This window comes from Melanotaenia boesemani, chromosome 18, assembly GCF_017639745.1.
Source record: "Melanotaenia boesemani isolate fMelBoe1 chromosome 18, fMelBoe1.pri, whole genome shotgun sequence".
Lineage (NCBI taxonomy): Eukaryota > Metazoa > Chordata > Actinopteri > Atheriniformes > Melanotaeniidae > Melanotaenia > Melanotaenia boesemani.
In genome coordinates this window covers 24,686,728-24,712,010 of record NC_055699.1, presented here as the reverse complement: position 1 = coordinate 24,712,010, position 25,283 = coordinate 24,686,728, and the positions used below count along the sequence as shown (strand labels likewise).

Genomic DNA, 25,283 nt, shown 5'->3' with positions numbered 1-25,283 from the left:
CTCTCAAAACCAAAGCGTTGGCAGGTGACATCAAAACACCCTTTCACCTTTCATCTTTATTTACTTGTTAAAGCTGCCGGAAAAACATAAACTCTTACTCCTGTCAGCAGCGAGTAGATTCACGAGCGACCAAAAAGGCAAGCATTTATGCTTTATTCCTCTGTTTCTTGTTGCATTTTAATATTCTGTATTGTATGCTTGAAAATGAACAAATAAATTTTCCATATGCAGCTATTCTGAACCAAAATAAAGACTGTGGCAATTAAATGTAAGTAATTATTTTTCCATTTGTTTTATTTACCTATTTATTTATTTTCAATTCAACATGCCATGATTTATCGAGGGCTCTGCGTGATGCATGGCAGCCCCTAATATAAGTATTATGTTATTTAATGTCATTTATTACTATATGCATCAGCAGTTAATGATTTATAGCTGTGGAGAAAGAAAAGAAAAAAACTTAATGCTTTATTGGGTTTCCCCATCTGTACTGTGAAACCCTGCTCATTTGCCTGGAAAACAGTCCTGTGAAGTCCCGCCCAGCTGGGAGGTTCAGTCAGCTTCATCAGTGTTTCGGGGACGTGTCAGTCCTCAGTCAAGAAATGTCTGATCACTGATCAGCCGTCTACGTGACTTTTCTGATGTTTGATTTTAGACCCAGCTGGACAAACGTGGCTTCGAGATGGATTACAAATATAATACCGGACTAGAACTGCTGCTGGCTCACATGGATGTAGAGGATATTATCAACGCCGCTGAAACTCTGTACCAGCTGGAGGAAGAGGGAGGCTTGTCCTTTGATGAAGAGGGTCTCTCACAGGAGGATCTGGATGAAACCGAGGAGACAGGCGAGATGGTTGACTTGGGAAGTGAGCAAAAGGAATACGATGATGGGGTTGGTGGTGTTCGGTACGGGACAGTGGCAGACCTCCTGTCCTTTGTAAACCTCCTGTCCAACATGCAGGCAACGACCCTGCAGCACCTTCCTGAAGAGATGGGAGTTCTCCTGAGCAAGGTGGGATTTTTCATTTAGTGCTACCACAAAGTCACCATACTTGTGTGTATATACAGGACTCCAGACAGAGTTAGTAGACTCATCGGTGGTAAAGTAAATTATTGTAGTGTCGGGTTTACATTCATCTTGTTTTTGTTTTGTAATGATTTGGGACTTAATTTTTTAAAATCATGTCTTCTTTGGGTGAATTTTCATATCATCTCTGATTCCTAGCTCATTCAGGAAGAGACTAAACTTTGTTTTGTCAGACACCTGGCATAACTTGTTTCTTTAAAGGAAGTTTCATACCTTTGGTTTCCTCAGACATTTTTTTCAAAAAGTCTTCCAAAAAACCTTGTAATGCAGAGTCCATAGTGATTATGTTAAGGGCTGTCCGAGTGTGGGAAAGTATCTAAACTGAGCAAACGTTTTTGACTTTCCATAAAAAAAGTTCCCGGTGTGAGTCTATGTTGTGGACTTTCTATGGCAAGTTTGCATTTTCTTCCCGTTTAATTAGAATATTCCAACTTCCTCCCACATTCCAAAAACATACATGCTGGGTTAACTGGTTTCTAAGTTTTGTTATTTGTGTCTGTGCTGAACCTGTGGTGAACTGACAGTCTATCCAGGATGTATTTTTGTTTGCAGTCTGAAGCCCTTTAAGTTAAAAATTCTCCTAAACTTTTATATTATCACCCCAGTAAAGTCTTGCACAGTTTTTTTTTTTCTTTTCCTTTATGTGAGCCTTTTCTCTTTTTAAGCAGAACTTGGCTGTTAAAAAAGGTCGCTACAAGATCAACATGGACGTGCTTCTCTTTCCATGGAAACTGACCTACAAGCATTCCAGCTCTGGCCTCGTGCCTAAGGGCTCATTCGGGAAAGTCCACTTAGCTCAGGACACCACCACAAGGAAGCGAATGGCCTGCAAACTGGTGAGTGTTGCTGAGTAGAAACTGCAACATGCCTGACTTTGTTAAACTTTAACTCTGCATTAAGTGTCAAATATCTTCTCTGCTTGTGTTACAGCTCAAATACTGTGTTTTCTATAAATATACGTCGTGACATTTTTCATTTCAAAGAGGAACAGTGCTTAGTGCACGTGATTAAAGGCCTATTTCTGCTTAAAAACTGAGCCAAGATTAGGGCAAGAATGGAAATTTAACATCAACTTCCCACATTCGGTTTTTTTTCTGGTAGTTTGAACAAAGATAAATAAAATGCCTCCCTCTTCACAACATGTTGTGTAATTTCTTATGTACACAGGGTGGTTCACCACATCTTTAGATGAAAAACATTGACAGATGAGGAAGGAGTAGTTTCCTGTCTTGTTCAGTGTTATCTTAGTATCATGTTGATACACTGCCGTGGTTTAGGGGAAGACTTACTGGTGCCAGTTTACAGCGTGTGCTTGGCATATGAGTCATGATAAGCATTTCAGCTGGATGACAGTGAATAAAGTCAATACACTTACATTATGCAACAAGCAAACTTATAAGGAAAAGCTTAGACTGGTTTCAATATGTCCAGCAGATATTTTATTTATCTAATCTGCTCCTCTTCCTCTCAGATCCCCATTGAGAACTTTAAAGCCGCCGATGTAGAGTTCCAGGCCCGCTTCCGGCACGAGAACATGGCCGAGCTGTACGGCGCCGTGCTGTGGGACCGAAGCATCCACCTGTTCATGGAAGCCGGTGAGGGCGGCTCAGTCCTGGAGAAGCTGGACAACTGCGGACCCATGAGGGAGTTCGAGATCATCTGGGTGGCCAAGCAAGTCCTGCGGGGCCTGGAGTACCTGCACTCCAAAAATGTCATCCATCACGACATCAAACGTAAGAGAGGGAAGAAAAGTGGTTTTCTAACAAGCGGCCATGAGCTTGTGCAAAGGGTTCAGGAAATGATGTAATGGAGCTTGTGCCTTCTGTACGTCAAAGTTAACCCCACAGACAGATCAGAAAAAAAAGTGAAGCACTCAAAACAAGCCACCAAAATGTGGAAGGCTGAGTGTTTTATGAGAAGCTTCCCAGAGAGTTAGGTCACTCTGGCAATAATCTGATAGCTAATGAGTCGCTTCTCAAGAACTACAGAAGGTGGAGCCCAGCTGAAATTTGATGTGAGGTACTTTCACGTCGGTTGAAACCTCTTGGCCTAAAGGTTGGCTGCAGTCTGGAAATCCCAGCTGGCTTCTGGTGGACTTGCAGGCCTCAGAGAGGAAAATAAGTTACGTTAAAGGCCAGTCTGTCCCTCCATACATGTCATTTTGGTTTGTGGTATTTCTTCCTTTAAAATCCAAATATGTTATTATGTTTCAGTGAGGTTTCAGTAACAAGGATGAGCCTTTTGCTAATAAGCTTGGTACCTAAAATCTCTAACTTTAAGCCCATGATGAGCTTGACTAACTCGCAGCCCCTGTTTTTCTCTCAGCCAGCAACATCGTCCTCATGTCGGACAAGGCGGTGCTGGTGGACTTTGGTTTGGCCGTGCAGATGACTGAAGACGTATACAATCCCAGAGACCTCAGAGGAACAGAGGTAAGAGAAATAAAGCAGACACAAGCTTACAGGATGCAAGCATGAGCCTCTCATAAAGGCAGAGTTCTACTTCTGCTCACTCCTAATCAGTGCTTCCTGTTCTTCTTTCTGTTTCTAATTGATGTGAAGTGTGTGGGTTCACTAGAAAAGTCTGCAGCTTTGTTGAGTCTGACTCAGGTTAGATTTCCCCAGGGAGTTCAGCAGATAAGTATTCATATTTATCAGCATTTGACTAAATTTCTGAAGTATGGAATGTAGAGAAGTTGAGGTCAGTGATAAAGAGAAAGATCAAAGCTTGTTTAGGTTGGGAAATAAATATTTTTTGGATTAATCCCAGTCAATTCCCATAATGCATCATCCTTGCTTTTCCTTTTTTTTGACCTGTTTGTCAGATACAGTGTTTTGTGCATTCATCCTTGAACTCTCATGGCTTTCATGGTTTGTGGAAAGTCCCAGTGCAGAGACCCAGTAGTAATAATAAAAGAGACAGAGCCTGCAAACATGCTGGGCACAGACTGGAATTTCCAACGTAGAAGAGCTCTGCTGGTGTGTTTACTCTTTACTCTAAAGGCCTACACACTTCTGCACTCTGTTTACCTTGACACACACAGAGTGGGTCTAAAGGTTAGCTTGTTTGTTGTTGAAAGCCCTGTTTACTGGAAGAGGATGTTTCCTGTTTGTGGCATATTTAACACGCAGAAATTTAAAAGACTTCAAATAAAAGAGGGACTTCTTTGTCTGATCATTCTGTCATTCCAAGCTGTAGCAAAATGACCTGCATTTCATGTAGTTTTCTATTTCTTTACTACAGATGTACATGAGCCCAGAGCTGGTTCTCTGCAGAGGACATGACACCAAGACAGATATTTACAGCCTCGGCACCACCATCATTCATATGCAGACTGGCAGTCCTCCCTGGGTCAGGAGGTACCCACGCACCGCCTATCCATCTTATCTCTACATTGTAAGTCATACTAATTTTTACTAGTTTTTATTGATCCAGAGATAGCAGTATTACTGTGTTGCACTGTTATCTTGCTTATAGTTTTATTAAGTAAAATCTTTTAACGGTTCCTGGATTATTTTAAAAGAAAGTTCTTGTAGGTTATTCTGGTTATGACGCCTCTTTTCCAAGTGTTGTATGCAAATCCATTCCTTAGTTACTCATCTCTATGTTGATGATTTCAGTTATATTATGCCAACATTTGTACTGACATAATGGAAAGTTTATGTCTTTCACAAAAAATATTACAACCCCAGTTCCAAAAACGTTGGGATGGAGCTTCCATGATGCTCCAGATGTTTAGTATTGGTGAAAGGTCTGGACTGCAGGCAGGCCAGTTCAGCAGCCAGACTCTTCTCCTGTGAAGCCATGCTGTTGTGATGGATGCAGGATGTGGTTTAGCATTGTCTTGCTGAAATCTGCAAGGTCTTCCCTGAAAGAGACGTTGTCTGGATGGGAGCAGATGTTGCTCTAAAACCTCCATGTACTTTTCAGCATTGATGGAGCTTCACAGATGTGGAAGCTGCCCACGCCATAGGCACTAATGCAGCCCCATCCCATCAGAGATGCAGCTGTTCACCTGTCCACTGATAACAAGCTGGATGCTCCCTCTCCTCTTTAGTCTGCAGGACACACCGTCCATGCTTTCCAGAAACTAGTTCACATTTTCATCCAGGTTTCCACTTTGCCTCAGAGCACTTTGAATGAGCTTTGGTCCAGAGAAGACGGCGCTGTTTCTGGATCCTGTTCACATCTGGCCATTTCTTTGCATGATGGAGCTTTAACCTGCATATATGGATTTCAGGGTGAACTGTGTTCACAGACAGTGATTTCTGGAAGTCTTCCTGAGACCATGCAATGGTTTCCAGTAGAGAATCATGTCTGCTTTTAATGAAGAAGATCCCCAGCATCCAACATTATCCCATGCATACAGAGATTCCTCCCGCTGCTCTGAATCTTTTGATGATTGTCACCAACTGAGCATGCAGATGTCAGAAAACTGTCTTGAAATATTTCCACCACAGTTGCTAATACATCAGATTTCAGGCTTCCATTATTTAGTGTTTTATTATAGCAGACAGAGCTGCAGTCAACACAGCTCATAAAAAACAAAATATTTTAAATCGTGACACACTTTTCTGTGACCTTTTCAACATCCTTTAGAGTCCAGATTGTCAGAAGATAAGATGACATTCAGCACTGTGTGACATTTGGCACATTTCATCAGTCCATGCTTCTGTTTTTACATACGTAACCTTCCATTACACGCTTCTTTGTTTTCAGATGGTGTTGTTTCTGTTTTAGAGATGATTATCAGCTGTTTTTTTTTTTTTTCCTTTTTGTGACAGTTGCTCACTTCCTCATGAAACCACTGTCATGGAGAAGTAATGTTTCACAAAGATAAAATCACTTCTTCCACAGGCACCGAGCATCTGTTTCACTTGGTTTAACCTTTTACCGAGATAAAATAAAGTTGGTTGTATTGTCTATATCACATCTCATCCTCACCAGGTCCACTGAATCCCTCTGCAGCTCACCACAGGCAGCTCAAAAACCACGCATAAAAAACAAGTCATTAATATATTTAGGTAAAAAGAAACATAGGCAAATTGTGATGATAATAATAATAATTAACCCAAGAAGGTCGGCTGTCCGTCAGATTCCAAACAATAATTATATATTTTGTTCTAATGTTACTGTTATAACTAATAATCTGAATAATGATGCTTTATTTTGTGGGTCAGTGAGGCCTAGCACCCTCATATGGACACGAAATCCTTGAATTCCCTTCAAAGTGAGTTTTATTTTACTGTTTCCCATCAGATCTACAAGCAGGCCCCTCCTTTAGAGGACATACCAGAGAACTGCAGCATGGACATGCGCTCCTTTTTGGAGCGAGCCTTGGAGAGGAATCCCACACTGCGGAGCTCAGCATCTGAGCTGCTGAAGGATGGAGCCATCAATCCACCCAGGGAGGATCAGCCACGCTGCTGGAGCCTCGACTCCGCCCTGGAAGAGGCCACCCACACCTTGTCACGCCAGCAGAGCCAGCACCATGACACCATACAAGGTAAGGACTGATTATAGCAGCTGAGATTAGGATGTTTTCTGTCATCAGTTATAGAATGAAGGCTGTATTTTAATATGCACTCCCTTTTCTCTGCAGAATCGTCTCTTTACTCCGAAAGTTCTGGTCACATAAGAAGGAATGGATCATTGTACATTGACCTTGGAGCTTTGTCAGGTTATGGCAAACTGTCAACAGGGCCCTCGCCCCAGAATATGGCTGTCACCTAACTGCATAACACCAGTAATGAAGCTTCAGCTTCTTTGAGTTAAACCGATGGACAAATGCTACATGGCTCATAAATAAAGTGAAGGATGCCTGGGAATCACAGACTGCATATAAAATATATCTGTTAGAGTACACTTTAGTTTCCCAACTGGTTTCCTAACTGGTCCCACAGACCACTCAACAAGCTTTTACACTAAACCACATTCATAGAGCTTTTAATACTGTAGTCTTTTTCTTTATCACACACCATCACTGACCATCCACCTGGCAACCACTCCCCCACCCCAGTCCTCCTATATTTGTGCATCCTTAGCTCTGAAAGAAGGAAATTATCCAATAAAAAAATGACTGATGGAAAATGGATGGATGGAAAATGAACGTTATGTGAAGGAAGGGAAGTCAGCTGGAGCAAGCCTCCAGAAATCAGCTTGTGTGTAAATATTAGTACCTGTGCTGGAAATGGATTGAACAAGCTAAGTCTGAAATGGACAACACTGCAGGATAGTGATTGTATATTTTAGCTTTTAAAATGTAAGCTATCTATTTAAGTATGTGTGCATTGCACAGACATGTTCTGTATGATTTATAGTTCTTTATGGACCTCCTGTTAATTCCTGTGGAATACTAATAACAATGCTGTGCTATGCAAAGGAAACTTCTGTAGAAAGAATGTCTGATCTGCATTGTGTACATCTTGTAATGTGATTTAAGACTAATTTACTTAACATTTTCTTGTCTTTAATTCTATTCATTTCATTGTAGTACAATTATAATCCAATTAAAACCAATTAGCTAAGATAAGCTAGGTACTTTGCTATGATGCGTGGTGTATTGATATTGTCAAGAAAGTTTTGTAACAGCACTTAAATACACAATAAAATGTGTTGTATCATATTGCATCAAAAAATCAGCGGATTGAATTGACTTTTCAGTGTGTCTTTGATATGCATTGGTCTCTTTTGAAAGTTCAGAGATGACATGAACAGGCAAATGGAGCTTGTCCATTGCATCGTTTATCTGTAAAACAAACTCACCTTCAGCTCAAAAGTGTTCTAGAAGTACTACCAATATGAGTACTGGATAGTATCAGTTACATGGTACCACCTACAGTGGTGGTACCACCTACAGTGGAACTAAAGAAAAAGAACAAGCTGTCATAACATTTCATGTAATGGAACCAAGCAGCAACCTCCACCGGTAAAATGTGAAGCCTATGTGAAGGTGTAAAAATTGCAGTTCACCCCTCTACCACTTAGGGGCAGAGTAAATCCCCATAGACTCTCATGTTAAAAAGACCAACTTTACAGCAAAAATAAGCACGTTTAAAGCCTGGCACAAAAAAAAAAAAACATTTTAGGATTAATAGGTCAAGTTTACCTTCTTGACAAATTTGTCTGAATGAAAGCAGCATGAAAATCCATTTCATAGTTCACTTAGCATTTAAATTTGGACCAAATCCAGCTCGAACATCACTAAAACAGAGCTAAACAATGGGCAAGGATTTGATATTTCCTCTCTTTAAAGGGTAAAGTGGCTGAATTCTAATACTTCATCATATAATTCTGCTTGAATCATGTCTAAAAGAAACAACATGAAATATTTTATCAGCTACAAAAAATGTTTTATTCTACATGCAAAAATAAATTACAGATGAAATGAAAAATATTTATCCTGGAGGGACATTTCAAGAGATAATGTTTTTTCTAAATATAAAGATAATGATAATATGTTGCTCTCTTTAATAATTTGCTTTCAAGATCATTTTTTCTCGTTTTGAAGATAAATCTCCAGCTGCATATTCTTTAATATTTTAGCTGCAAAAGGCATGGAACTGACTTATCACAAACCTCTCAACTACAACACTTAAATTTAGCCACGGGGAGTGTAACTACTGCGTTTGCATGAAGAAAATCAAAGGGCTTGAAATGTCTATAAAAGATTTTGTCCATTTGCATTTTCGAACTAACTCTTCCTCTTTCTGAAAACACCATGAGAGTGGGTGGTGAGGTCTGAAGGGGGTTTCCTCTGGGTGATGCTGATCAGACTTTTATGCACCAGCAGCTTCACCTCCAGTCACCAGTCTGTCAAACTCCTAAAGTTTGCAGACAACACCACCCTCATCTGCCTCATCTCCGGTGGGGATGAATTTGCCTACAGGAGGGAGGTTCCTCATCTGGTGACCTGGTGCAGCAGAAACAACTTGGAGCTCAACACTGTTTATGTTCCTTTTTTTGTGTGTGTTCTTTTTGTTCTGTTTTCTTGTTTTTGCACCACCACCCAACACAAATACTTTGTGTACAAACTTACTTTTAAATGAAGTCCCATTCTTATTCTGATTATGGAAGCTGTACCAGTCCAATGCTGCCATCTGCTGGTAGGAATAGACATTACTCCCTCTCAAGTACTGTTGATGAACACCAGCCAGTATTAAATATCACTTCTATTACAAAATGTTTGGTGTGAATCTGTCTTTTGGCTTTTATTTCTCAATCTTTAGGGCTTTAAATCAGCAATAAATAGACATAATTTACATAGCTGTGGGTTAAATGCTGTTTCTTTTTCAGACTAGAATAAAATCTAACTTAATGAATTTAATGCTTTTAATGCTTTAAGTGTAGTTAAACTTCATGATCCAATATTTTGCACTGACACACACACCTACACATATTAGCCTCACATGCTTACTGGAAAACAGCCTCATTATAAGGACCTCATTATATTACTGCTTGTTTACTATGTTTGTTACCAGAAGATTCCACTAGAGGGCACAAAAGATTATAGGAAAAGTAAATCTTTTTAATATGAGGTCTTTATTTGGCCCTTTAACTAAATGTAACAAAAAATTACCACATTTTTTTCTTTTTTGGGGGGGGGGGTATTTACCATGTATTACCATGTGATATGTCAAAATCCTGGTATCTATTAGGGATTTAAACAATACTTTTACCATAAAGGGATGCAAAATGTCACAGAAAGTGTATGTATCAAATATCTCCAGCTGCTCTCTATTGCATTTGTAATTATGGTAGAAAAAAAAAAATGACAGAAGCTGTACTATAGATGGTATGTAAGGACCCTAAACTCAGCACAGTTTCTTGTCTATGAAATGTTCCATTTTTATTGTTGTCAACGCTGTGACCTACTTACATCCCATCTGACTGGTCCCTACATTGCCCCTAATCACATATCAAAGCTTGAGAATAGGTAGCATTAACTTCTGAGGATGTGCACAAACAACACAATAAAGAAATACAAAATAAAGAAATACAAAATATGCTGCCATAACACACACACGTACAGGTAATTAAAGCGAGTGTATTTATGGTTTAAAATGTTGTCCAGCAGGTTTTATTTCTGGTAGCTAGTTGTTTTTTCATGAACTCGTTACTGTTGTTCATGTTTTTCTGTTTGTCTTCTTGTAGGTGCTCCTGATGGTTCTCTGCTTTGTTTTTTTACAGAAGTTTTATGTTAGTTTCACCAGTTTATCACAAGACCAAATGAGACAAAAAAAGGCCTCGAAAAGTTCTTACTTCTGCCTCCCTTTTTTTTTACCACAATGATTTAAAGGACACATCTGAAATTTTCAATTATAAATTTAATTTGGTTTCTGATTTGTTTTGTGATTAAGTGTGAACTTATTGTTTCTTTCCTTCTCTTTTATTATGTTTGAAAAAAATAAACTGAATAAACTGAATAACATTTTGTATTATAAATTTCTTGGGACTAAATAGAAACTTACACCTTCCTCCTCACCACCATCAATTCCAAGCATTTTATTTGTCATAAATTTATTTATCTGTTTATTCATGTGTTTATATATTTTTTTTTACATAGAGCTTTGGTAAATGATATTTTATTCTCTGTCATGTGGTGTTTTTTATAAGCAGAGGTGGAAATGAATGGATCGCTCCAAACCTCATTATTTTATTAATATCGTAATACATACACTACAATAGATGCTTTGAAAAACTGAACAAAAACTCAAAAATTTGCACTTTAAAAGTAAATAAGATGCTTGAAGTTAAAACAAAACAAGCTGATAAAGGAAAAAAAAAACAGGGTTAACCTCCACGATGAGTCCTTCCCACATTTTGCCATAATAAATAATCACCCTGTTTGAAAGCCTCATTCTTCAGCTTAAGGAATGTTTAATATTGTTTAACATTTGAACATAAAGTTGAAAGGAGTACATTTTACTGAATGCACTTACAGAGCAATATCACTGGGCTGCATTGATCTGAAATGAGATTACACAAGAGACCAGATAAACAGAGCAGGAATACTGGATAGCAGAAGTACAGGCAGATAAAAGAACCTAAGTGAGTGTGTGATGCTTTTAGCTTCGTAGCAGGGTGACGCTTCGGTAAATCTGGTTAAATATATACGGATGAGGGGGGTTCTTTAGAGATAAAAAAATATTTTTCACAGTATTTTTTCATCACATCCATGCATGTCATTTTAAGTCATCCATGTCACACCTCAAATGGCACTTTATAAAATAAAACAGGAGGGAATAAAAGAGGTTGTTTTACTTTGGGTGACATGGTAGGCATAAGGAGGAGACAAGGACCAGACTGGAGGAATGTCTGTAGCTGGAGCATGTGGGCTTTGCTGCTGTTTGTTGGAATAAAAACCCCTCATCTTCTTTGGGCTGTGTTGAATCAAATGTTTGAACAAGATCACAAATGAACCAGAGAAATACAAAACCAAACGCCGACAGATGGAGACCACAAACATTTGAAGACGTGATTCTGAAAAGAAGCAACTGCACAGAGAAAAGCACGAGAAATTTTATCCTTTACCCAATTTTCCCTTTTGTTCTTCTAAAGCAGACACAGATCAACACACATATAAAAATCAACACTATGAAAAGTTGGCAAATCCGTCAAATAAAAAACAAACAAAAGCAATAAAACAGTAAAATTAAACAACACAGTTTTGTTGACAGGCAACGCTTTCACAGAGGCAGCTCAGCCACGAGTCCCAAACTCATTTGCAGCAGTACAGTAGTAGTAATACCAACTGGCATTTGATTTTTAGGAGTAGTAGAAGTAAATGAAGCAAGAGTCCACTCTCCCTATTCGACTCAGCGTCTCTAGGAGACCATTCTCAAGTCTGATTGTTAACCAACCTATAAAGTGCTTTCATAAAAATAATCTCCTCCTCATTATAATCATCTTCATCTATACAACAGGTCAGTATATCAGTCCAGGAAATGTTACGAGTAGGAAAGAAATGAGAGGAATAATTAAAAAGGGTCTATTCAGGCACGAGCAGAGGGCTCTTCTCTTTCGCCTCCTCCAGAAATTCTTCGTTCACTTTCTGAACGGTGTCAGTCTCCCGATGTTGTGCCAGAAGGTGGTTTTGCGTTTGGGCTCAGCCAGCATGAAGACCTGCTGCTGGGGCAAAGCGGTGGGGAGGGAGGGGTGCTTCTGTCGAAGGAGAAAGTCGCAGTAGGGTCTGGTCACCGCTGGAGAAAGGGAGGGGGGCAGCAGATGTGAGGAAATGTTTATTATGAGACAGGAAATGCTCAGACACACATGCAGCTGTGTGTGAATCACCCACATTCATACCTTCAACGATGAAACTTTTTATGATCGCCAGTAATAATAAATAATAAATTTTAAATCTAGAAATCCAACAAAAATTTGGTCACACTCACATCTTGCTTTTTTTAATACCTAAAACAGCCAGTATTAGCTGAAGCTTTTAATCCCAGTCAGCATGCAGACATGATGTTTCCAGCCTCAGCTGTCAAATTATGAGGCTAAAATGATGTGAAATGAATGTATGAATAGATATAGCAGCATAAAGGCCGACCAGAAGAAGAAAGCAGAATTTATTACTAACAGAACTTTATAGAAATAACACACAGATCAGCAGTGACCAAGCCTTTTCTCATCTGCATCATTCTCTCAAGTCTTGGCTTTCAGGAGAAAAAATATTGGCACAGACACAAACAAACAACAGAAACTATTTCCATGTTTCCACTTTTTCCTCTTTTCCAGTTATTCCTGCTACTATTTACCTGCTATCCTCACTAAACCAACTCCAGCTCAGCTGCTTTTTGGCGCCACCGTGCATCAGAAACGTCTTCTTGGCTTCATTCCAGCCATAGAGGAGTTCCTCTAGATCTCTGCTGCACGTATCCTGACCTGCACCTCTTCTTTTGAACATATTACCCCTGTCTTTCAACAGCTCCAAGGGCTCCCAATAAAACACAGAATCAACTTTAGGATACCGCTCCTCACTTTCAAATGTATTCACAATCTGGCCCCTCCTTATCTGTCCAATCTCCTCCATATTGCCACTCCCTCCCGTACTCTCAGGTCATCCTCCTCCATTCACCTTACTCACCACCATGGGGAGCAGAGACTTCAGTCGCTCTGCTCCCTGGCTCTGGAACTCACTCCCATCTGAGCCTCGGAACATTATCTCATTTCTATCTTTCAAATCTGCTCTTAAAACCCATCTGTTTAAACTGGCCTACTACTTATGACTCGTTAATGTTGTTTCAATCCTAATGTCTTTTAAATTATTATCATTATTTGTGTGTAAGGTGACCTTGGCTGTGGAAAGGCGCCAAGAAATAAAACGTATTATTATTATGATTATTATTATTTTATTATTATTTATTTTTCTTTTCAGACACACATAGAACTTTCTGCTTACTGGTTGATCTTTGGCTGCTCCTGATTGGACATTACCGTCAATCTAAGCTCTCTGATTGGTGGAAAGTTTGACAGGAAGTGGCTTCATCCTCATTTCCAGGTCTAAATAGAGGTCTCTTAGCAACAGAGTAGTGATAGTGATCATTTTATGATGAAATGTGATAAATAATGTTATCATGGATCATTGTGGATTCACCAGATAGTCTCTGAATAAAACTACATTTAGTGGCTGGATTGTAAAGCTCCTGGATGGAATAGAAATGCCTGGAAAACGTTTGTAGACCACCTAAAGGGTAAAATATCCTTCACAGTTTACCCCACAGAGTTACACACTACCACTCCTGAGACACTCATGATGATAGAAGCGATAACATGCCGAAGATCTAGCTGAGTTTTAAGGGTTAAATTTATTTCAAATTTTAAAGAAAAATGGTTTTTGTTTATTTTAATCCAGCATCCACTGTATCTGTCATATTAGTCCATGATAAACAAAAGAAGGTCACATGAAGAAGGTAAATAATGAACAAAAATGAAATAATCATTATGATGATCGATCTTAGTCTTTAATCTCATTCAGGGAGGTTTTCCACCAAAGTCTTGCTCTTCACTAAAATGTCCCTTTATGTCTTTCAGAACAAAATATACTTTCTCAGTTGTGCATCATTGAAATATACTGTTTTTGTACTATTGAAAGCTACTAATCGTTAGCATACCTAAAATCCTACAAAAGCTATAATAAAAAGTCAGTAAATTATTGTTTGGTGGACTATTTCTTTGTTGTAACAATGCTTCTTAGAAATGAATCTGATACTGTTGGAAAGTCTAAACATTTCCTTTTTATATGCATTTGTTGTATTTGTAAGAAAAATACATGTGTGGGATGAGCAGCAGAGTATGTGGGTTGCAGCCATTAAAAACTGTCAAATCATCCTGCTGTTGAGTCTTGTTTCGAGTTTCTGGTAGTGACAAAAAGGCGTCTGATTAGCAGCCCCTGTGAGCATGGACCCTGCTCCAGCAGCAGTCTGATGGTGTAGGGCAGCATCTCCCTCACTGGAATAACAAGGCTTGACATCATTGGAGGAAATCTCAACACAGAGAGATGTGGACCAGTGGAGATCCCATACTGAACTCTGTCCTCCAAGATGACAATGCTGACCCCCACAGAGGGGTTTACCAGAGGATGGAGGATCTGCCTGCTGTCCCAACCACAAGGTACCAGGCTGTTGTGGCTGTGTGTGGTTATTCGTTATGTTACTAATATGTCTTACTTTTTCAAACTCCTATCAACCAATCCAGTAAACCTCACCAAACCAGAGTCAGCAGCAGGATCAGCTGTTTGACTAAGAAGATTCTGTAGTTTTTCAGACATACTGACCTCTGCTGCTCATCCCACACATGCATTTTCCTCACAAACGTGGCTCCATTTGCAAGGCAAATAACCTTATTTTACAACAGCGTAAGATTTATTGTCAAGAGGCAAAGAAGAAGTCCACCAAGCACTAATTTACTGAAGTTTAGCTGACTTCTACTTTATTAGACTTCCATGTAACTGCATACCTTTGGGTTTCCCTGCTGGATGGCTTTTGCAGGCATTCAGCATGGCCTGTTTCTTCTGGACCTCAGTGAGAGTGAAACCTGAGGTTAAAAACAAAATAAAACAAGAGAAGGAATCTTTGGTTATGGAGAAACTTTAACAGACAGAAAACAATCTAAATATGCAAATTCAGTAGGAATTGTATTTGTGGAGCATGGAGCTTCTTGTACTGACCAATTATGGAAAAAGAAAACAAAACATAGAAATGATATTTGTCACAGAAATAAAGCTCCCAGGTTGATGTAATTTAGAAAATAAACTAAAATAGGGAATAGAATATGCTAAAGAACAACAGATAAATTATTAAAGAAAACAAATTGCACATTTAGTTTGGAAATCTCAAGAACTTGAACTCATTTAAAATATATTAGTAAATTCCTCTGAGTTATTCAAGACTTTCAAGAGAAAACGTTAAATGTTCTCTCTTGATGTTTGAGAGGTTATGTAGTCCACCATGAGCATCAAATCCTGCCGTTTATAATGCCTAATAATCTGTATAATTAATATGAAAGATATAAATCAGCTGATAATGGAAGATTTGGTGCTTAACCGCCATTTAACCCGTTGGGCAGGACATGATAAATAAACATGTATTTTACTCAGTCCCCCTTCCACATACCCACACATGTCATACACCATTGGAAAGTTAAGATTCTTGAGATGTGACTGATGTGGACTATTCCAGGCTAAAATCACAAACTGTACAATTAGTAAACACTTATTTCAGACCACTCGAAAATGCAATTTATCTTTGAGGCCGTACTGTACTCCAGAAACAGATGATGCTGCAACAAAAACACTCCTGTTACATCAGCCTAGTAAAATAGTCCACAACAAGTTTTTTTTAATCCATAAAACCCCATTTTAGGCTAAAATTGAGGGAGTTTAAGGGGTTAACTGCCTGCTCTACATTTGGTATAGCCAGTTTTTCAGGTATTATAGTGAATTTTAAAGAGATTGGACGTGAACTGTGTGCACATCTGACCTGTCTCTTGGTCATGATGGACTTGTCTCCTCTCATCAGCGAAGGCTCGGAGCCAGCGCTGCTTCTGTTCCGGCTTCTTGGTACACAGAAGGTGGACTTCATCACCGCTTAGCGATCGGAGTTTAAGGGCATTCTTCACGCTGATGTTAAAATCCTTCTCCTTGCCATCCTCCACATCTATCACCTCCATGTCATCCATGTCCATACGTCCCTTGTAGTACAGCATGTCCCGACGCAGGAGGTCCTGCAGTGATACAAAGGACACATTTAGCCAGAAATACAAAAAATAGTTAAAATGTTCTTCAGCTAAGTTAACAATAATGTATTCCATAATGGGAATAACCACACTCTCAATGAATGGTTTTGTAGACGATGTGCTGTTCGCATGAAGACCTAAAGGATTTTGAGCTAGAGCAGGAGCTGAGTGATGAAAGCTCATCATACTAAAGTAGATACCAGAGCCCCCTTCAGAGCTCTGCTTCAGTAAAAGATCCATCAAGTGGAGCTGTTTTTATAGCACAGAATGGACCAACCGCTATCAGATCAGGCAGTATGCAAACCTCTAGAGTTGTTTTATATACAGATCAGTAATCTAAGACCACCCCCATTAATAATATCAGGGGGGTCATGTAGTAAGAAAGGAAATTATTGTGTCCCTCTGTCTAACACTGCTGTGATAACTGTGGACACATTATAGAGACACAAGAAATAAAACATCTTTATGTGAATAATCTGGATCAACAAGTATTTACAAAATATTTAGCATCCTTGCTATAGCGCTAGCTTAGTCACACAAAGTAACATGGATACTAAGGTAGTCAGTTTATTTTTAGCTTAAATGTGAAAATCTTGATTAACTGTGTTGATGTTTACTCCCTAAATATCCTTAGTGAAAACTAAAAATGACATGGTTTCCTCAAATTATTTTAAAACTAATCTAGTGCTAGCATAGATTAGCTCTGCTATGTAGCTTCATGCTAACATCAGGCTAATACTCTTACATAACATTAGCAGTTCTATTCACACAGGGACAAAATCTCTTCTTTAAAATATGAATAATTAGTAAACCACTTTAAAATTGACTTCAAACATGTGTAGTGATACTGGTGATCCATACAGGTCTGGCAAGATGTTTCTGACCTCCTTCTCCAGTGACCTGTCAATCACCTGATTTGGGGTGTCCAATCAGATTTAAGAGATCTCCCTGTTGGCCACTGCCACAGCCATTTGTGTCATACATACTGATTTCTGTTCTTTATTTCACCCTCAGGGATGGTTTTTCATACACTTTGATCAAACTGTATTTAAGGTGTGAAATACCTTCTTGCAGTAAACCATCTGATGGTCGAAGAGAAAAAACATTCTCTGCTGGCTCTTCGTCTGAGGCTGGGACAGCTTGGTCAACTCCCCTGAAAAGATGAGCTCAGAGCTTCTGCTGAGAACGTCTTCACCCTGCATGGAGTCAAACGCACACACACACACACACACACACACATATATATGAGTTGTTTTCATATGAAATAGTTAAGTACTATTCTGCAGTATGAAGAAAATCCTTTCAGAGCCACGTGTCCTGTCCCACCTCCCAGTCCTCTATGGAGCTTTGCCACTGGGCAATCTTGTCGATGTTCTCAAGGCGCCGTTTCCTCTCGTTGATCAACCTGGCCACGTTCTTCATGGCATTTAAGGCCGCCTCAACATCTTTGTAGTCCCTGAAGTTCAGAAAGCAACAGACAGCAGGAAGGAGATGACAAAGAAATTCCACTTTTAAAAAGCTATGGAGAACAAACAATGCCCCAATCACAAACAAACAAAACATTTATTAAAATCTAATAACTATTACAGTTCATTCATTCATTCACATATTTATTCAGGTATTTCTATATTTAGTTTAATTCATTAATGTTAATATTTCTTAATTATTTTCTAATTCTTTAATTCAGTTTTATTTATTTATTTATTCCTGTTAATATATCTTTATATTTACTGGTTAATTCATTAATGTTTTCTTATGTTTATATTCATTTGCCTATTTTTTAATTATTTTTTATTTCTAATTAATTTAGTTGTTAATTTACCTATTACTGTATTTCTATATTTTGTGGTTTATTTATCAATGTTTATATCTATTTACCAATAATAAAATTTTATAATTATGTCTTCATTTATTTTGTATTTTCTCATGTGTTTATCTTTATTCATGTATTTCCATATTTATTTATGTACATTTAAGCTGTCTGGTGATGGAAAGTGTTTCTAATCTGGCTCTGAAGCAGGATGGATCACCGTTTTATATATCTGATTATACTTAAGTTTTCATTCTTCTGTTTATTTATCTTTTATTTGTAATTTGGGTGTTTTTGATATTTCCTGTGTGCATCCTGTAAACAAGTATTTACTGTAAATGTTTCTCTTCTTGCCAGAGACCTTTAATCCAGTCCAACATCTAAGAACAACATGTGCTCAGTGTAAATGATGACGTTTAGTTATGATGCAGCTACAGAAAAGTGCAGTTTTGGGTGGTTTGTGCTGATGACGGTGACCTTCGTCATGCTGCCGAGTTTCTGTTAATCTGTGACTGAATGAATGAAGGTGAATCCAGTAATTATATACAAAGAATTTCTGTCATCTTCTGATTTACTACCAACAAAACTGTCACTGATTAAAATATTCAAGGAACTAAAAAAGTTCATGCTTTATGACAAGATTTTAATAACATAATTTTAATAACATCAAACATTTTTAATCTTAAAACTGATTTAATACATAAACTGGTTTCTTTTTACGGGGAAAGTAGTTAAACTCTGCACAAATCTACTTGCAGTACTGGACAAAAAAGAAAAAAGCTGTGTTTGGTTGGTTGGTTGAGGTCACCTGTGCTGAGGGTTGGTGTATTTGAGGAGCTCAGCCAGCTGTAATGGATACTTGCAGATCTTCTGAACAGGAGTGAGCAGGAAGCCGTCCAACGAGATGTCGATCATCTTCTGGAGCAGTCTGCAGGCTTCGAAGAAGAATACGTACTTGTTGATCTTCATCAGCTTGGAGAGCTGGACGCAGGCATTGGGGTGGTTGTTACAATACTCTGAGTAGATCTGGAAATCTGTTTGCTGCACATAAAGATAAAGAGTTGGAGGCGGTTTGGGTCAGAAAGCGAACACTTTGAAAACTTTGATGCTTACGTGCTCGAGGAAACAGCATCCTATCTCGCTGAGATGTGGCTGCTCCTTGTTGAACTTCTTCTCCAGGCCTTTCAGGAACTTCCTCTGGAACCGGTAGATCTCTTCGATGTTGCCAAAGATTGTGCGAAGCTGCTCTTCATTGAACATGTCCGTCCTCTTGCGGCACTGTTTGATGTAACCCTAAACCAGACGGAAATGCATTCAGTTCCTGATAATGGACTTGGGCTGATGAAGGGAATCATTTGTCTGCTGCATTGCAAAGAAACTCCACATGACTCATTCATTGTGTATTTTCCAGCACTCCAATATTTCTATGATTTAAATCTCACTGTGTGATTACTGATAACAGGGTTTATCATTTTTTTTGCCATTCTGTTATTTTTCCTCGTCTCTGTCTCACTGCTGTCGGTCTGAACGGAGCCCGCCGGGTCTCCTGACTCCTTAATTCTGGTGTTTACCTCAAAACTAGAGCCAGATGGCACTTCCTTTTAGCTTACAGAGAGACGGTTTTCACCAATCTAAGATGAAAGATAACACGTCTAATAACACGTCTAAAAAGATTCATGAGAGGATATTAGTGAATAAGGCCCGATATTTTGTTGCATCGTTTAGTCAAACTTAAGCTATCTAACAGAAAGTAGCAAGGCTGCAATAATCAGCTCTCCACTGATGTGTATAAAGGCTGGTCTTTGATTTAGCCAAACATCCATATGTTGGTCTAACCTGTCCAAAGGAAGTTGCTCCAGAAATCTTGTGGTTTTGTTTCAATCCAACTTTGCAAACTTAACGCCTACAGAATCTGAGACAGATTTTTTGCATTTTCTCTGAGCATTGCACCATCTATTTGCACCATATTTGTACTCGTCTACTGCACCTTAATTTCTATAACACAACATGTAAAGTATATCCATAGCAATTTATTCTGTATATCATAATCTATATAAATATTTGTATATTATAATCTGTAACTAATATTTATGGATACCTGTATGTGTGTTTTCTCACATGTTTATATACTGTGCACATACAGTAAAGTTGCCATGTAATGACAATAAAGTTTAATCTTGTGATAAAGAGACTTCCATTCCTGGAAATTTGATTTAAACTTTCTCAGTCTTTAGAAATGACCATATAACTCTTCCCAGATTGATGGCCAGCATCAGCTGCATCTGTAAGATCTTCAGTGATGTCTTTCCTTCTGGTCTTTAACAAACACCTGAATGCTGCACATCAGCAAACTTATTATAGAGAAGGTCAAACTTCCAAATCAAGCTGGTCTGTATTTGAACCAGCAGATAGTTTGCAAACTGACGGATAATCAGAAGGAAGACGTTTACTGCAACTGGTCAAGACAATAATGGACAGCCCATCTTTACATGACTGAATCCAGACCTCACAGATGTCTTTCAGGTGCTTGATGTAGTCTCGCTCTGTGCTCATGATCTCATTGATGACGTTGGTTCTCATCTGTTCTTTGCAGGGTAAACCAGGTCCCAACAGTAAGCCCAGACCTGCTCGGTCCTCATCTCCAGCCTGAGCCTCCTCCAGGTGGGCCAGATATTCCTCCATAGGTTCATCCTGGTTCACACGCAACTGAGAATACAGGTACAAGTTAAAACCTCATTTAGAAAATCTGTCATTTCTTTCCATAAAAAGCCTCAAAGTCAATTGCAGTTCCAGTCTGTAACAACAACTTTTTATAAGAGATTCACTGAGAGAAAAAAAAACATTTTAGAAACTCTAATGCTGCATGGATTTGTGTCTCCAACCAGGCTGATGCACGCCAGCAGCAGCACTCAATACGCCAACATGTCTGATCCTTTCTGTATCTCACCCGAACAAAGCTGGCGGGGAACCAGCCCTCGCTGTCCATGATGCGGCCCCACCACCACTCCTTGTTAGTGGCATCTACCACTTCGATGACATCACCAGCCTTAAAGCCGAGCTCCTGGACATCCATGGTGACGTGGTCCCAGAGGGCCTCAGCATAGACCACGCTGCCATCACTGATCAGCTGAGGAGGAAGAACAAGTCAAGTCAGGTTTATTTATTAGCATGTTTAAAAGAGATGAGACAACAAGTAAACAACACAAATCAGATAGACAAATACCAGAAAACAACATAAAGGCCTACATTTAAAAAAAATTCAAGGAATAAAAAGATGTTTTTAAATGAGTTATAAAAATGTCCACTGTTGGTGAGGTCCTGATGTGGAGGGGAAGCCAGTTCCCTCTGCTTCAGGGGGACATTAATCTGAGAGTCATCCACATAGCAGTAAGGACCCCATGTTTTTTAAGGATGGAGTATATACAGCAAAAAGAGAACTAGACCAAGAACCCAGTCTCTATTAACTTTATGTCTAGCTTTAGAGCACAGAAAATTAGAAAGAAGAAACAGCATCTCAGTTGTGTCTTAAAAGACTTTTTTTTTCCTTTTTTAAATTTTCAGAAAGTAATTATTGTTAGTAAGTGTAGAGATCAGCATCTACAACACAGACAAGATCTTCAGTCACAAAAAAGGCCACAACATCACCACAGCAAGACTGAAACTTTGCTCCAGGAAAATAAAGCCGAACTCTCCACAAAACAGAACAGAGGGAACAGCTGCCAAGAGTACAATAAAAATCTTATTCTTCAGTTCTTAAAATAAAGAGTATTGCATTATATCTAAAATGTGTATCTGTGCAGAAATATATGCTTTCATCATGCTTTTTTAAGAGCCTGTCTACATTTTTATCTTCACCAGCAGGAAATCTGGGCCTATAACTGAAGCTACAGAGACATTTTGTATTGCACATTTTAAATATGCACAAGCCTCAAAGATAAAAGGATGTGACTGAAACTTTGCAAAGCCTCTAATCACATGAAACAGACCTGATGAATCTATATTCTACTCTTTTTTTTTCCTATTTGCTTTAACAGTCACTCAGTTTTGACAGAGGCTAGCAGGAGGGGTCACCGGGTAGCAAAAACACACGCTGATTGCTGTTGACGTCTGCATACAGATCAATGAGAAGCTAAGATGGAAGTAGGCTAAGGCAGGAATACATTATGCAGAAGAGACAAATGAAGATGAGGCAGAAAGTGGGTGAGAGCAGCGAGAGACTGAATCAGTGCTGTTGATGAAGACACTGCAGTGGTCATATTTCACACGTCTCTTACAACATGGCCGGTTTCACCGCAACATGGCCACAGGCTCTACGCAGGCCTCTATAATGCTGCTCAGCCTGTTTTTTTCTGCAGACAACACAGTTCTTGATGGAAACCTCCCTTCTTCCAAAGCTCCCCTCCCCCAGCAAAAGCAGAGAAAGTGTGGATGCATCTCACTCTACCTGGAAAATCTTGTTAAAGACAGTTTTATTTTTCTCCCTGTGATCTAGCTCTCAGCTACACTGATCCTTCATAGCGATGAGGGGAACAGACAATTTGGCTGTTGCTAAGCAACACATCCACACGATCTTGCCTCTTTGATGCCTTACCTTCCAAATTCGACTTTGACAACATGACATCCTCATACGAGATGTGATCACACTCACATGCAGTGTTTTGTAAAAATGTTTAGCATGATGTCACCGCTCAGAGAGGATCAATAACTGGAAATGTCAACGTCGAATGAAATCAATCAATACACACACAAACACGCCAGCAGCTGCCCTGCCACCTTCCCACATGGTCCTGATGTGAACAGGAATAAACAGGTCCTGTCTGGTGCTGAGGGAGTTTCTGGGTCAGACCACAGACAAGGATGCTCATTTTCTCCACTAACATGCAGGTATGTCAGACCTGAACTGTAACTGTCATGGTACACTTATAATATTCAATATATTTATAAAATATTTACTAATATCTACATTTGTTTTGGTGATTCATTTGGTTAGGCCTCAGTCTAATTACAGAGGAAAAAACATGAAGACACAAATCACATCTACAACCTGTGGTGAGTTTCTTTCCAGGAGAACACTGGATCAGAGGGAGTCATCAGCCACAGTTTGAGGAAAAAATGGTTTATTTAGCATCTTAGTCATTAAAATTCAACGGATGCATTAATTTGATGCTATCTAAAAGGTCATTGCACATAAACAATAATAAATAAAAGGGATGAAAGACAAGAATACAACATGGAGTAAAATAATTCCTCTGCAGCCATGAACTATAAAAAGAAAGAGACATTTTATACACATTAAACCCACAATAAGCTGTTTAGTCATGGTTTTAATTAAGATATTAATGAGGTTGGGGCGTGGATGAGGACCCAAACGCAGGCTGACGAAGAGGCAGGAGGCAGACTGGTGCAGAAGGTTTTAATAACACAAAACTAAACCAGACTACACCGACTAAACTAAACCAGGCATGATGACTACAAAGGGCTGGATGGGAATAAATGAAACCAAGGTGGGAGAAGTAACAAGAAACAGGTGAAGTGAGTTAACCAGGTGCACTAATGACAGGAAGCAGAAAGCATAACAGAACTAAACATGACAAGACAAAAAAAAAAAAAAAAAAACTCAGATCATGACAAATATGAGACATTTGTTTTCTATTTCTTCTTGTTGACCTGTGTGATAAAAATTAATAAAACATGCAAATATAAAAAAAAAACATTAAAAACCAAAACACAGATGCTTCCTATTAAAACTGCTCAAATATAACGGTCTGTATCAAATAAACGTCAGGTATTAATTCATGTTAGTGTTCAGCTGGTGATGACGTCCCATCATATTTGTTATTATCTGCTGTTTGTTAACCTCGTGTTGATGATGGAGATATTTCTATAGCTTAGCCAAAACTGACTTATTTAATATGTGTAATAGAAAGGTACTCGTGTACAGACTTAAACATGACTTATTCTTTCATTCATCTGAATTTCTTCACAAATTTAGGTGCAATTCTTTTTTTATTATTATTATTTTTGGCAACCAAAAACAGAAAAGGGCCCAATTAGCAAGTCATCAACCACATTTATTAAAAATTAAGAGCATTCTGACGCTAAATTTCTGTTAGGTTGAAAAAAATTAGCATAGAAATAAAGCAAAGCAGCAAATGTTCAAGTATAAGGTAATGAAAAGAAGGTTAGCGAAGTACTGTTTGCCTGCTGCAGCTTGATCATTGTATTAATGTTACGTTACATTATCATTCTGATCTTATCATCATGTTGCATTAAGTTTTGGATTAAAATCATTTTCAACTGGAGCCCACCCCAGCTGCAGGTCTAGTATACCCTGGGTGGGGGGCCTGTCCACAACAGCCTAACAACACAGAGACAAATGAGACAATCGTTCAGACTCACACTCAATCCTAGAGTCAATTTAGAATCAGTGAACCTGTCATGCATTTCATTCATTTGGATAAACTCCAGAGGACCCGGAGAGAGCCCATGGTGCCATGGAGAACTTGCAAACTCCTGGAAAAGGACCCTAGCTAAGATTCAAACAAGGAACCTGCTTCATGTTCAATCGAGTTTTATTCATAAAACACCAAATCACACCATATTATCTCGGGGCACTTTACAAAGGTTAAGATTTTATTATATTATAGAAATAAATTCCTTTGAGCAGCACTTGGAGGCTGCGGGCAGAAGAAAGTCTTTCAAAACAGGAAGGAACTAAAGGAAGAGCATCAAAGAGTCCTTTATATTTAGAAAGCATCCACCACAGTCACCTAAGGCTGAGAATATACATGCTTTAGTTATGTGTGTTTATCGTGGCAAGTTGCAATGTGCCAGTAAGCAGCAGGGGCAGTGTAGGGACAGATTTGACCAGGTTAGCATTATTAGAGATCAGAAATATTTGCTGGGGGCGGTGCTGATGGGGTGTCATCTATCGCCTCAGTCAGCTCTCCACCAATCTACTGAGTCTAAATGAACCAAATTCTAATCTCTACTATTATCTCCATGGTTTATCATTTTGTTTACACCCTAAAATTCAGCAACTACATCAGGTGTGAGTTCTGTAATGCGCCCCCTAGTGGAATCTTCTGGCAACAAGCCTTGTACATAGGCAAGTATGTGAATGATTATGAAGCCGTTTGGCTACAG

At 38.9% G+C, this 25,283-nt stretch overlaps 2 protein-coding genes across 4 annotated transcripts in view; one reads left to right on the top strand and one right to left on the bottom strand.

Moving 5' to 3' along the window:
• The first annotated feature begins 577 nt into the window (after positions 1 to 577).
• On the top strand, positions 578 to 7,721 carry map3k8 (mitogen-activated protein kinase kinase kinase 8). The gene is made up of 7 exons (XM_041968894.1): positions 578 to 1,015; positions 1,759 to 1,926; positions 2,562 to 2,823; positions 3,416 to 3,522; positions 4,334 to 4,486; positions 6,350 to 6,596; positions 6,693 to 7,721. Exons 1-7 carry the CDS (start codon positions 683 to 685, stop codon positions 6,821 to 6,823), a joined length of 1,401 nt encoding a protein of 466 aa, XP_041824828.1. The 5' UTR covers positions 578 to 682; the 3' UTR covers positions 6,824 to 7,721.
• A 3,004-nt stretch (positions 7,722 to 10,725) lies between these two features.
• Positions 10,726 to 25,283, bottom strand: part of arhgef4 (Rho guanine nucleotide exchange factor (GEF) 4) — a 104,277-nt gene continuing 89,719 nt past the window's right edge. For all 3 annotated transcript variants that reach the window (XM_041967773.1, XM_041967775.1, XM_041967776.1), the window contains 9 exons: positions 21,085 to 21,264; positions 20,643 to 20,843; positions 19,251 to 19,430; positions 18,946 to 19,178; positions 17,654 to 17,783; positions 17,392 to 17,523; positions 16,072 to 16,315; positions 15,050 to 15,127; positions 10,726 to 12,291 (listed from right to left, as the gene is read on the bottom strand). In XM_041967773.1, the coding sequence (XP_041823707.1) occupies positions 12,137 to 12,291; positions 15,050 to 15,127; positions 16,072 to 16,315; positions 17,392 to 17,523; positions 17,654 to 17,783; positions 18,946 to 19,178; positions 19,251 to 19,430; positions 20,643 to 20,843; positions 21,085 to 21,264 (1,533 nt within the window). In that variant the 3' untranslated portion in view covers positions 10,726 to 12,136. The remainder of the gene's footprint in view (positions 12,292 to 15,049; positions 15,128 to 16,071; positions 16,316 to 17,391; positions 17,524 to 17,653; positions 17,784 to 18,945; positions 19,179 to 19,250; positions 19,431 to 20,642; positions 20,844 to 21,084; positions 21,265 to 25,283) is intronic.